This window comes from Micromys minutus (genome assembly GCF_963924665.1).
Source record: "Micromys minutus genome assembly, chromosome: 6".
In the NCBI taxonomy this organism is placed as follows: Eukaryota; Metazoa; Chordata; class Mammalia; order Rodentia; family Muridae; genus Micromys; species Micromys minutus.
Window position 1 is genome coordinate 22,335,437 of NC_137975.1, and position 14,257 is coordinate 22,349,693.

At 38.1% G+C, this 14,257-nt stretch overlaps 1 protein-coding gene across 1 annotated transcript; it reads left to right on the forward strand.

Moving 5' to 3' along the window:
• Positions 1–13,242: 13,242 nt before the first annotated feature.
• Positions 13,243–13,703, forward strand: LOC308421296 (DNA repair protein SWI5 homolog). Its single transcript, XM_080917611.1, has one exon. The coding sequence runs from the start codon at positions 13,388–13,390 to the stop codon at positions 13,655–13,657; it is 270 nt and encodes an 89-aa protein (XP_080773737.1). The 5' UTR covers positions 13,243–13,387; the 3' UTR covers positions 13,658–13,703.
• Positions 13,704–14,257: the final 554 nt, after the last annotated feature.

A 14,257-nucleotide genomic window follows, 5' to 3' on the forward strand; every position in this document is an offset into this window, starting at 1 on the left:
AAGCTTTAATACAGAATATAAAGTAAGAAGAAATGAAAGCTTCATTCCTGCTGGTAGTGTTGAGGAAAACCCCCAGCCTATGCAAGAAGAATTTCATCCATTGGCCATGTGTCTGAATTAAGGGCCCCAATCAATTATATTGTCCAGATTTGATTTTAAAAATCTTACAACTGTGTGTTTATATAACTTTGGAACAGTTAGTAAATATTTAAAATTCCTTTGCCATAAACTTCAGCTGTCTTTATTGTTAATCAACATTAGTGCCCTTAAATGTGAAGATACAAAAGATAAAGTAGCTTTTCATCAAGGAACTGAGCCTTGTGCAAAACATTTTGAACTCGGAGCTAGTTACTTACTATGTGACAGAACAAGGCAATGCAGAGGTTTCTTTGTCTTATATTCTTACTGAGATCATATTAGGTTTGGATAGAATTGTTTCTCTTTAATAGAAAATTATCCAACTCTATTATTCTAGGAACCTGGAGTCAAGATATACCAGCTAATTAATTTATTCTTCTATTAAACTGACTGCTTGTGCTGACTTCCCCCTCCAACTAACAGTTCATCTTAGCCTTCTGTTAAACTGCTTGCTTGTATAAAACCTTCTTCTGCAGCTGCTGAACAAGATAACAGGATGCATACTTTGCCTTCACAAGCACTCTAAATATTCACAGCTAAGAGACTTGAATACCTGAGTAAACTCACAGCAATCTGGAATAAAGGCTTACAATTGACTACAGACTGAGTGATCTTTTCTGGTAGGCTCCCTGTAATACCTGATTCTGGTACTATGTTTCACTCCAAACTATTATGAGAATACAGAGTGAGAATTTGCTAACCCAACAGGCTTTACACCACAGTGTGTTGCCTTAGACTTGGGTTCTGAAATCAGACATGTATTTTATAACTGAATGAGTTAGTTATCAAAAGAAACAAGAAGCCACTATATGTGTGGAAGAGTTCATGTATGTGTGAGTTCATAGATGTATATTTATGCATGCATGTATACATGTATTGTGAGAAAAATGTAAAAAAAAAAAAAAAAAAAGAAAAGAAAGAGAAATATGCCTGATGAGAGGCCTACGAAATTTGTGAAATTCTTGAATCTGTAGTTGCTGAGCTTCATACTAAAAAAGAAGAAATATTTCCGGTCTATTCCCTTGGCCAAAAAAGCCAATATCTCAGATCAAATAATCAAACAGTTTTAGTCAGGGTTTCTATTCCGGCACAAAACATCATGACCAAGAAGCAAGTTGGGTAGGAAAGGGTTTATTCAGCTTACACTTCCACATTGCTTTTTATCACCAATGGAAGTCAGAACTGGAACTCAAGCAGGTCAGGAAGCAGGAGCTGATGCAGAGGCCATGGAGGGATGTTATTTACTGGCTTGCTTCCCCTGGCTTGCTCAGCCTGCTTTCTTACAGAACCCAGGTTTATCAGCCCAGGGATGGCACTACACACAATGGGCTGGGCCCTCCCCCCTTGATAACTAGTTGAGAAAATGCCTTACAGCTGGATCTCATGGAGACATTTCCTCAACTGGGGCACCTTTTTCTGTAATAACTCCAGCTTGAGTCAAGTTGACACAAAACCAGCCAGTACAAACAAAAACAAGAGAGAGAGAGAGAAGAGAGAGAGTGAGTGAGTGAGAGAGAGAGAGAGAAGAGAGAGAGAGAGTGAGTGAGAGAGAGAGAGAGAGAGAGAGAGAGAGAGAGAGAGAGAGAGAGAGAGAGAATTTGTCTTTTATCTAGGGGAGTGCTAGAGTTTTATTCTATTCAAATCGTTGAATGAATGGAAAAGCCTCACCAACATCAGAGAGCAATCTGTTATATTTGGCATACTGATCTAAATATTAAATACATCATAGTATCTTATAGAAACATACAGAATAATTTGACCAAATATCTCAGTTTAATCAAGTTGACAGGCGAAGTTAAGTATCACAACCACCTGTCCCCATTATTAGACATGGTGTCTAATTATGGTATGGAATAAATAAGATTTCTAGGATGGTGTCACATCTATTTATAGTTGTGGTGATTCCCCTAAAGTCTTTACAGCAAGCAGAGGAAATGATCAGGGTAAGGAAAGAGTGGAACTCAGCTCAGCCCAATTTTATTGTTCCCAGTGCTGGTCCAGGACTTTTAGAATCTGGTCCAGATCATTTTACTTTAGTTATATTTAAGCATAGAAAATTTTCAAAGAAAAATGTCCAAATAACAATTAACTCTGTCCCTTGAGTACAGCAAATCTTAAGACATATTTACACTGGCGTACAAAGTACATGTTGTTTCAACCATAAAATGGTTTCATATTAACTTAGAAACAGTGCTCAAAATAAGAATCTAAATATCTGATTCGCGTTGCCCTAACATAGAAGTCACCTAGGCTGTTATAAATGACAAAAGACATCAGTCATAAGAATGAGTTTTATGGTCTAGAAGCAATGCTCAAGATTTAGGGGGAAAGGGCCTAAGGTAAGTAAAAAAGATTCTGGACAATATGTGCAGAACCTGCATCCTAAGACAAAGGATCACCAGGTTGTAAAACTATTCCTGACATTCCTGGGAGAGCAGTTCTACCTGTCATTCATTTGAAGAGATGAGCTGAGTATTTAACTTTCCTGACTTCTCCAGTGCTTACCTGTGTGTAAAGGTCTTTTGCCCTCTATATGTAGTGATTGTTTAGGTGATATTGGAACAAAAAATAGACAGGAGATAATCAACAGATTGGAAATCTGGATTATTTTTCAGACATATCTTCTAATGATATTTGATGTGTGTGCAGAATTTATTTTTAATGTAACTGACCTTTTGGGTTGTGGGTATATATGAAGCTTGCCCCTATATATCTCTGGAAAGTTGGTGACTGCACAATGTCAATTCATAAGACCTCGAAGCTGAAAAAGACCACAAGGCTGGTATAAAGCTGGTGAACAGAAAATTATTTTCTCACAGTTGAAGTTCTGCAAAGCCTTTTTTCTCACAGAGGACCCCAAAGAGAGGCCACAGTGACAGCCTGCAGAGCCCTGGGCATCAAGGAGGGAGCAGGACTTGCAGCAGCAGACAGCAAGTATGATAAGTTGAAAACATAAAGTTAGCACCCATTAGAGACCATGGGATTAACCTAGGATACTGCAGAGATCTGTTGCTGGAGGCCATCCAAAATGCTAGGTAGTGGGGAGTATCTTCTCCTGAGGGGTATGGAGTTAGGGAGTAGATGTTGTATGATTTCCCTAGAAAGAAATCAGAGAAGCTCAGCTTTATCCCCTTGTCTTGTCACACTACACAGTATTAATGTCGCACTTATTGGAACTGTCATTGCATATCAAAACCATCGGACTGCTTGAGAGTTCATTATATGTGAAAATTAACTGTTCTGTACTTTCTGTTGTCTTTTCTTCATCCTGTCAAATATTGTGCAGATAAAGAGATCTTTTTGTTTCACTGCAAGATGAATGGACAATAGCCGGTAACGTGACAGTTAAGATCCTGATGTCCAGCATGGCTGGGGTGAGCAGCAGTATGTGTTAATGAGGGAGCAATAGAATACAGAGAGAAAATGGGCTTAATGAAGCTCAGTTCTTACAACCCATCAAAACTAGGATCAAGATCTCAACCAGCAGAACCAATGAGTAGATGCAATGAAACGTCCGAAGGAATGGATGCTTCACTTAGCGTTGTTCTTTCTCATTTTCTGAATATAAATTTGTTTTCTTGTATACTTGTAGCTGCCATTGGATACAACCTCCTCGTAATTAAGGAATCTCCAGCAAGGCTGAAAAGTGAAAGCAAAGCTTGCTTTCGCATACTACTCTTTTTAAAAAAAAAAAAAAAAAAAAAAAAAAAAGATGTACTTATTTATTATGTATAATTCAGACACACCAAAAGAGGGCATCTGATCTCATTAAGGATGGTTGTAATCCACCATGTGGTTGCCGGGATTTGAATTCAGGACCTCTGGAAGAGCAGCCAATGCTCTTAACCACTGAGCCATTTCTTCAACCCCGCATACTACTCTTAACTGGCTTCCCAGTACATTATATAGCCCAAGACAGGAAACTAAACAAACTTAGGAGTTTTTGCTATAGTGAATCACTGCATCAGTAACTAAATTGAACCCAAATGGAAACTAGTAGATTGTTCACTTCCTATCTTGTGTTTGTGTAATTGATATCTCTTGTTTAATCTACACCCATCCGACTGTTCATTTCTTCATATCTTATCTTCTAAGAGCAGCCGGGAATTATTTGAATTCTTACTATTTCCTCCCGAGATATGTTCCTCGGCAAGGCTCTTTATTGTGCTGATATGAGCTCATGGGTTCATCTAATCCATTAAAGGATGAATGTGTCAGGAGTGATCCCAACGGGATGCCAGTGCAAAGACAGACCAATGATCACAGCTCATCCACCTCTTCAGGCAGATTACCAGGGTGGGTTGCAAGGAGCCCAGTCATTTTATGAGCAAATCAAAGCAGCTTTGATTGCAGGTGTCTTCATTGTGATGAATCAATGCCAGTGAAGTCAAATGTTTGGGTGGGATTTACTGCACATTCTCCTAAGTGATGTACACATCTCTTTATGTTGTACTGAAAAGGCAAACACCATGGCTTCTTTGCATTAGTGAATTGTGCATTTGGAGTTTATTTTCTCAGCATGTTAAGCCTTTCTGTTACATAAAAGGCTGCATGCAAGAATCAGTAAGATTAGTCAGAAGAAAAGGTACCTGGTATTTTTGACAGTTCTCGTAGGGAAAATTTAGCTAGCAAATAGAGGGAAATAAAATCTTTGTAAGAAAAACTCAAAACTATATGGCTTTTCTATATTTCCTAAACTTTAAGACTCTGGATGTTATTCACCAATAATTTCTGCCAAATTAGAAAAAGAAAGGATATCAATAGTCAGAACTATATCTTTCTCCATTGTGGAAGTCACTCCAGTCTCTGAAATGCTCAAAAGGAGGGCTGGACAATGAAGGGCTCATTTGAAAATGTCATCGTGATGAGTCCAAAGCCATTTCTTACCTTTATATTACAGCTAGAACACAGCTTGTACAAATCCTAGGACAGATTCCTAGTTTCCTCTTCCTTTCAAACACATTTTACATTGTGTTTTTATTTTCCTGGACCATATTTCTGTCTCAGGAAAAACAGTAAGAATAAAATAATAATAAGCTTCAATATCACTCCTTTCTCAGTCTCTATGATTTTTGCCTTGAAATATTCAGACAACTCAAGACTCAAGTTTAGAATATCCATATACAAATTAATTATGTACAGTGACTGCTTTATGAATAATACATCAATATTTGGATTATATTTTTCACCTAACCTGACAGTGTAGAGCATTTTGGCAGTGGCCTATGGCCCATTTTTATATTAATATGGATGTAACAGAGCTATCATTTATTTTCTGTTTAGCTCTTTTATTTTGCATTAGTCTGTTCATTCTCTTTCTACTTTTGGGGTAAGAAATAGATTTAGAATTCCATTGGTATTCTGTCATGGGTTTCTATTCTACAACCTGGCTTTATTTTCTTCAGTGATTACTCTAGAGAGTATATCATGAGCCTTGTAGTATTTGAAACATACTTAGCATTGATGCTACTTGATGTAAGTTATCGAAATCTTGCCACACTATGCTAGTGGTGCTAGTATAGTGCCTTTTGCACTGTTCTCATGTGTTCATACTGATATACTAACAAACTGTGAGACTTCGGTATAAACATGAAATTTTTTTAAAGAAACAAGATTATATTCACATAAACATTTTCATAGTTCTTTTTGGCTTACACTTCCAGAGAGATAGAGTCTATCATGGTGGGGAAGGCATGGGGTCAGTGGTAAGACTGGGAAGCTGGCTGATCAAATTCTCATCCATATATAGGAAGCACGTGGAGGGGTATAGCAAGGTCGCCCTTGCCAACAAGTGCCTGTTTCCCCAAAACTTTATAATTTCTCCAAACAGTGCCAAAAACTGGAGACCAAGTATTCAAATACACAAACCACGGGGGACATTTCTCATTCAAACCACCACAAAAGTTCAGTGTGTTAGATGTAATTATGCATGGCTACCCTTGCTTTTCTCCTCCAAGATCATTTATTTACTATAACACAGATAAAGAAACCTTAAAGTTGAAGTATAAAGTTTGCAGCATTGACCAAAGAATGTCTTCTTTACTGTATAAAATATGACCAAGCAATAGTTTTTTTTTTTCTCTTCCAGTACAACAAATGGCATGGCCTGATATTAACATAAGTGTAATTACAGCCTAAATAAACTTACCTGTTTTCTATTGAGACAGTTTTATCATAATTTAGAGGATCTTTGCTAACAAAATCTTTAGCTCCTAAGGCAGAAGTCATTTATATCAATTCTGGTATCAAAAGCCAAGGGTAAAAAATAGTTTTGTTTTGTTTTGTTTTGTTTTCAAATGTTGCAAAGGTCATTTTTGAATTACAACACATCCCAAAAAAACATGAATAACAGTTTGTGGTTTTCATATTTACTCATGAATCTCTATTTCTCACGATCTTAATTGGTTTTGGAAATCCAGGTTATATTATCCCTCTCTGTTTTCCTTCAGAATGAGGAACTTCTTTGAGTAATTCTTGGAAAGGTGGACACTTGAAATAAATCATCTTTCTTCTCAACCTAAAAATGTCTTTATTTTTTTATTTTTGAAATAACTTTTATAGATAAAGGACTTTTCAACAATTTGCAGGTGTCATTCCATTTTCTTCTGCTCAGAGTTGCTTCTGGCGAGAACTTGGCTGTCAGTCATTATTACCATTTATGCAGTGTGGAATGTTTTGTACTAGTTGTCATGGTTACTGTGATAAAACACTATAAACAAGGCAACTTATAAAGAAGATATTTAATTGGACTTGCTAGAGTCCATGATGGTGGCCCAAAGGCATAGCAACAGGAACAGCTGAGAGTTCACATCTCCAACCATAAGAGGCAGAGAGATCTAATTCAAATCTTCAGAAGTTTCTGGGGCCACTCTTGGTGCCATACTTCCTTCATCAAGACCACATTTTCTAATCCAGACCAAACAGCCACCATCCTGGGACAAATTATGCAAATGCATCAGACTGGAGGAAATCTCATTCAAGACACCATGCAAATTTACAGTTTGTTTTTTCCTGAACCCTAGGTATCACCAAACTGCTTATAATGTGCCTTCATGAGTTCTGTTTACTGAAGATTATTTTGATGTTGTTTCTTTATTGACCCTTTAGGTCTTTATTACTTGCTGCCATTTTGATGTGGCCACCAGACATGTCCCTTTGGGGAAAAAGACAGTAACTTACTCTCAGGTTCTTGTTGAAATTGAACAGAGGTCAGTACTGACTTTGTGATGCAGAGCTCCTAGCTCATTTGTATCCTTGAATCACTGCCTGTGCCTAGCTCACTTATGGCACAACTAAGAAGAAATCCCATAATTCCCATGGAGTTCTGAATCTTTTCAACCTCAGCCTCCACTATATATGGTACAATGACTCTGGGTGTACTTTTAGTGAGTAGTTAATCCTATTGGTGAGTCCTCTCATACTTTTTGCTGGTTCTTAAGTTCTTACTAGCTACTTGGCCCTTCAATGGTACAATCAAAATGAATAATTATAATAAGTGCTCTTTGGTCACACAAACTGTACAAATAGCTCCACCAATAGATGTACCATGGTTATACATGTCAATGTTTATAGTACAGGTCTGACTAAAATTGTGGCCCTTAAAATAGCCATTATCATGTGGTTGGGTTTCAAGATTGTATACTTTTGGACAGAAACTTTTTATTACAAAAGCTACTTGACCGTATATTAATTACAAGTAATTTGGTAGATCTTCACAATCCTGTCGATCTGCAGACTCCAATATTATTACCTATACATTACAGCATACTCCTGAAAATTCTATCTTGTTTCTCACATCATTCTCCTGGTTCACACAATGTAATAAACAAGACTTTTGCTTTCACATGCAACTGTCTCTGTGGCTTTGTCCTAAATTATTCTCAAGACTAATGTCCAAGTAACAGGTTAAATGGACTTCTTTTGAAAACTCAGAATTCTCTCTTGATCATTATTTGACATAAAGGTTCTATTTTTCCCCAGTGACAAACCTAGGCTATCTGGATTGGTCTGTCTTTGTGGGGGTTAAAAGAGATCCTAAACCTGTTTGTTTGTTTGTTTGTTTGATCGCTGATTTAGCTGCTATGGCTCTCTTGTTGGCTCAATATAGTGTTGGATCACTCAATAATGATCCCTTGGTTGACTCATGCTGACTCTACCTACCACAGATCTGCTCAAAAATTGGAGACTGTAAAGAGCTTTTGGAAGATTTTATAAAAAGTACTCTCATTTTCTTCATACTTGAACTGACTGAACTGAGAAGTCTAGGTTTAAGAAGGAGACAATTACTGGTATTACAGAAGCAGGCATGTGACAGAATCTAATTTCAGTAGTGCAGAACTATACACTGTCACCAAACACTGGAACAACTCAAACACAAGAAGAGGTACAGGAAGAACTAGATGACTTAACTCTTTCAACTTTGCCTGGATACCACTGTTCACATAGGAAAAGTACATGAATTTGCTCCCATAAGATGACATAAGTTCTTAAGCATACCTGTTCAGTCTACTGTACCTTAATGCAACCCCTCTGTAACCATGACTTGGTCTTTATTTCCTTTAAACTTACCATGAAATCTATTTGAAGAAAAAAGTCTCATCCCCTTTCTCAGTGGAATAAGAGTACACACATCTAGGTATCTTTTCTCATATGCCTTTCTAGTTGCTATAGATCTATACAAGAGAAAATAATTCTACCAATAGGTACACAGAGAGAATTTGAGACCCACTTTTCCTCAGACAAGTCATCCAAATTAAGAACAGGACCTAATTAAATGTCTAGTGGCCAACCACAGTTAGGATGCACATAAGAATGGAAAGAGGGCCTACGTACATCCCTTGCCCCATAAATTCTACTGTGGGAGGACCAGCAGTTTAAAACAATACTCCATTTCTTAGAGTGTCTTCTATGTCTTCTTCTGATGAGTTTATATGAGAATAAATGATTTCTTCCTGAGAGAATGTGGATCTTACACTAAAAGACCTTTATGCATTTAAGATAACACACGTGGATTATATAGTCCATGTGTAATCATAAAAAGTGTTGACAAAATTTGATAACTTTAAGCTCTCCTGGGAAGACTGCTGAAAAATCCAATGAAATTATTGATATCTGCCCTGTGGGCAGTTATTGCCACAGTGGGAAGGATCTAATTAGAAACTTGGTCCTGACTTAACTGAATTGATCAATAATATCAGTTCAATTCTAGACCATATTCAGATCATCCATAGGCCATGAGGCAGGGAATTAGCATAGATGAATGAAATGCTTCAGATATTTTCCTTCTCAGACAAGTGATATCTGTATAATCACAGGTACATCTTATACTTGGATAAGAGAATTGTACGAAGTAAATTATCAGGACAGAAACTTAAGAAGAAAATTAACTGGGTATTTAAGTAAGGCCATAATAGTTTATGGAATTAATTTATCTCCTTTCAGGGAAAAAAATAGCCAATTCTTCAGTCTGGTCTGCTCTTGCTCCTTGTAGGCCTAGAGATGGCAGTCTTAATTAAGTGATACATGAAATAAATTGATGCTGTTGCCCCCACCACCTATGTCTTTCAGTTTAATGAGAGTGGTTATCAATGACATAGTAATTGGAAAATATAAAAGCCATGGGGAAGGTGCACCTTAGGCCAGGTGCTGTTGGAAAGTCCGTCAGGGAGTCTTGTGTTTTACATGTCTTTGGAGAAATAGCATGGCCTTTCATCCTGTTATTTCAAAGATATTTGTATAAAGATCCATCTTTACAAATGGGAATAATACTTCCATCCAGGGCAAAGAGGAATAATTCTTCCCATCAGATATGATGAATACATTTTCTACGTGGGGTCAAGACCAGTCATACTTATTGCCTAGTTAAAAAATTTTAAGAACCTGCGCACAAAGGTCCTTTCCTATCACAGACCACAGCATGTTTTAAGGCTTTTTATTCTTCATCATGTAAGTATGTGGAATTTAGGACCTGAAGGCACAGTATAAAATTGTCTTTATCCTCACTGATAGATATTACTAGTCCAACTTGTCTAAGCCAAGAATCCAACAGAACTACCAGCATTGATAAGACTGTTATCAGGGACTATGCTAGAGTCATATAGATACAGCTGAGCATGCTTGCAGCTAACCATCGGTCTGAACTCGGGGATCCCCATAAAGTTGCTAAAGAAAGGACCTAAGGAGCTGAAAGGAGTTGCACCCTCATGGGAAGAACAACATTATCAACCAACCAAACCCTCCAAAACTCTCATGGAGTAAAACACCAACCTCTGTGCATGCTTTGAGAGACCTATTGATCCAGTTGCGTATGTAGCTGAAGATAGCAGTGTCTAGCATCAATGTGAGAAGAGGCTTTTGCTCCAGAGAGAGCTTGTTGTCCCAATGCAGGAGAATGACAAGGCAATGGGGTAAAGAGGAGGATCAGAAGGGAGAGCACCTTTGTGAAGGCAAATGGAGAGGGAGGGAAAATGGGAGCAGGACAGGGTAAAGGAGTAACATCTCAAATGTAAATACAGAGTATCTAATAAAAAAGGTTTAAAAAAAAAAGAATAAAAAACCAGAACTGGAAACCCTGAAATAAACAAGAACATTGTAATCAATTTCCCTCAGTCACAAGTAACTTAACAATAAAAAATGTAATTTCTTCATTAAAAAAAAAAGACTGTTATTAAACTAGCTTGGAAACTTATGGTAAAGACCTGGAGCTTTCATAGCTCTTGGAAATGGGCTTACATATGACACTTCATATTCCCAGCCACATCAGCCTATGTGCCAGTGAGTGACCTTAATGTTGAAAACCCTTTAAAACTGTTTTTTACAGGTCATAACACCCACATAAAGTATATGAATATTATATTATGCACAAAAAGGAGAGCAATTGGTTAAAGTTTCAAGAAAACACACAGCAAAGTAGCTTACTTGCCATAGTAACATGGAATAGCAGCTTCCCAGACAGAATATCAGCTCTCACAAACTAATTTCATTTGTTTGTTGGTCGGTTTAGATTTCTATCCTGTGGATGCCAGAAACGATCCCAGTGCGCCGTCACAGCTGGGGAGCTCTCTTCCTAACATGAATTATTTTCCTGTTACTTGTGATTTGGGCCTATGAGATTCTCAAAATTGGGTTTAAATAACTATGTACCTGGGTTTAGTTGTTGTTGTTGTTGCTGCTGCTGCTGTTTTGTAGTATCATAATCCATATCAGTAAACCTATTCTGATGGCATCACACTAAGCCAATGCTTACTGTTTATACTCGGATGCACTAGGCAGATATGATAAGAGGAAATTCTTATTTGTTGGGAGCCTATCTGATATCTCATGCGAGGAGACTCAGATTTTTTTACCAGTGAAATCAGAGTAAATATTAATTTAGGATCTGAATGTCTTTGGTGATGTATTTATTTAATTCATGATTCCTGTTTTGTGTGCAAGAGGGTTGAGTATGGAGACTCTGTCACATGTATTTTATTTAGACACATTCTCTACTTTCCCTTGTGGGAGGATTATATCTGTAGTATATTGACTTAATCTTGCCTATAACATATCTGGAATAATAACATAAATAAGAGGGATGTGTACCACTGACTCCCAGAATTTAAACCAATCACGTATCACTTTTTCTCTGCCTTGACCTTGAATGTGCCCCATACAGGTGCATCCTCATCCTGTGTGTAGAATGAGAACACTCGATAATGAATAATTCTTGATGGGGATGTAATACAAACGGTGATGACTAATCCTGTCTGTCAACTATCTATACCAAGAATCAATTTAAACACAAGTTGGACATTCCTTGAGGGATTTTCTTAATCAGATTATTTGAAGCAGGAAAACCCATCCTGGGCCACACCTTCTGGTGGCAGTCCACATGGAAGGTCATGGAAGAAGGATTTTTTTTTTTTCATTTTGCCTGCTTGTCCTCACTCTTGCTGGCAAATTCCCTGGTTCTCTTGCTGCCATTATTTTTCTTCAGGATTCCAACATAGACTCAAAACCAGAAATTCTCCAGGACTCCAGGGACAAATTGGGACAGTGAAGACATAAGACTCATGGTCTAAACAACGACTGTATTCTCAGCCTTTATGCCATGAGCCTGCAATTGCTGAGCTACCTGGAGGACATCCTGTAGGCAGTCTAATAATTCTATTTTAATATATATATTCTGTTCCCTTGGAGAACACTTTAAAATGCACAAGCTAACACTCAGCTCTGGAAAACATTGGTATTTATGGGGCTGTTTACAAATGAGTGGGGTTTAGCTTGAGTTGCCTGATGTAGGAGAGCAAAAGGCTCTCACTGTAGGTAATTTAGATATTATGTGAGAGTACTTTAGATCTAAAACACCATTGCTGCTTTAAATTTGAAGCAATAGATGTGGAGATCCATTAAGATTTCTCTAAAAAAAAAAAAATAAAGTTGTCCATTCCATATCTTGATGTCTCATAATGACCATGAAATCGTCCCTCCCTGTCTCCCCAACACCTTAGCTAAATCTCATTCGGTATCCATTGTGTTTACCTATGCATAACATTCTCTCTTCATCCCTAACGTATATCCTACTAAAAAAAGTTAAATAAGCCTAGTTGGGTAGTCTTGACAGGGAACAAGATACAGGTGATATGATGCAGAAAATGGAGTAGCAGAGAGGCTTCCACTGGGAAGGAGGGAGGGAAATCATTACAGATGGAGGAGAAACAAGAGACAAATAACACCAAAGTGTTTGATAGAGCCTCGAACTGTATTATTTAATATTCACCTAAAATTATGCATATATATGAGTGTGTACACACATATATACACTACACACATCATATACAATAGATAATATTAACATATATAATTATACATATATTAAAGGGAGTTAAACCACTAAGGATGACGATGCTCCCTATCAAAACCACAGACTAACAGGAAACCTAGTCCAGGACATGGGAAAATTCTTTTCAAATGGTCACTGGAGGTAGTCCAAGTGATTCCCAAAACAATATACATTATCAGTGTTGTTGATAACAATATAGATTTTCAGTGTCGGTGTTCGTGCGCAGCCGGACGTGGGGTGTCTGCTCAACTCAGTCACCGTCGTTGATTTCTAGTAACCTGAAGCAGCCGTTTAGCCCCAACCCTGGACCCTTCAGAGTTTAAGCCCACCCCGCTCCAGGTGCCCCGGACCTTAGGGTTCAGGAAGGGTGAGTCAGGATTCAGCCGAATTTACCATGGCGGCTACCGATCACCTCAACGGCCATTCCCCATGATTAATGAGGGTGGTGATCTCACCGAGGAGATGTTGAACGAAGACATTCAGAACCTGAAGGAGAAGCAGGAGGTGCTGGACAAGGAGATCGCCCAGTTAATAGCAGAGGGCTACCGTGTGATTGAATTAGAGCAGCATATCTCCCTTCTCCATGAGTACAATGACATCAAGGATGTATCACAGATGCTGCTGGGCAAGCTGGCTGAGACTCGAGGCGTTACCGCCAAGGAGTTATATCCAGATTTTGATCTAAACCCGAGTGACTGAGCAGCCTTCTGGAGATTTTTATCTACAGCCCACAGGGACAGGAGGATAGGGGCATAAAAGTCAGAGAGACCAGACAGTATAGTCATATAGTTTCCAGATTAAAAAAAAAAAAAATGCTAGAAGTCCCCCAAAGTTTGGGGTGGTCCTAGAGAAGAGGGGTATTGGGAGGGGTGGGGGTTGTTAGTGCCATGATTTCTAAACATACTTGGGGACGGATGTGTGTGGTTGTCCCTTTTGTTAATAAACATGAGCAGTCTCTGTAAAAAAAAGAAAAAAGAAAAAGAAAAAAGAAAGAAAGAAAGAAAGCCTCTAGTATTGAAGACACCACACACTTACAGGACTCAGATAATTCGAGCTGGATCTGACCTGAAAGCCTCATTCTTGTGGTCTAGGTCCCACAGTTCAAAAAAAAAAAAAAAAAAAAAAAAGTTCTACTCAGCTGCAATGCGTATGAACCACAATTACCAACATGACTAGATATGCATAAAGACGTAATAAAAGGGGCTCACATACCAAAGGCAAACAAGAGCTTACCTAGTTAGATTTAAGACCTGCTCAACAAGAAGGAAAAGATGGCTGGTACTGAAAACCTAGCCAGCT

Excerpts from the sequence above, each read along its gene's own strand:
- LOC308421296 (XM_080917611.1), top strand. The coding sequence starts at position 13,388 with ATGATTAATGAGGGTGGTGATCTCACCGAGGAGATGTTGAACGAAGAC.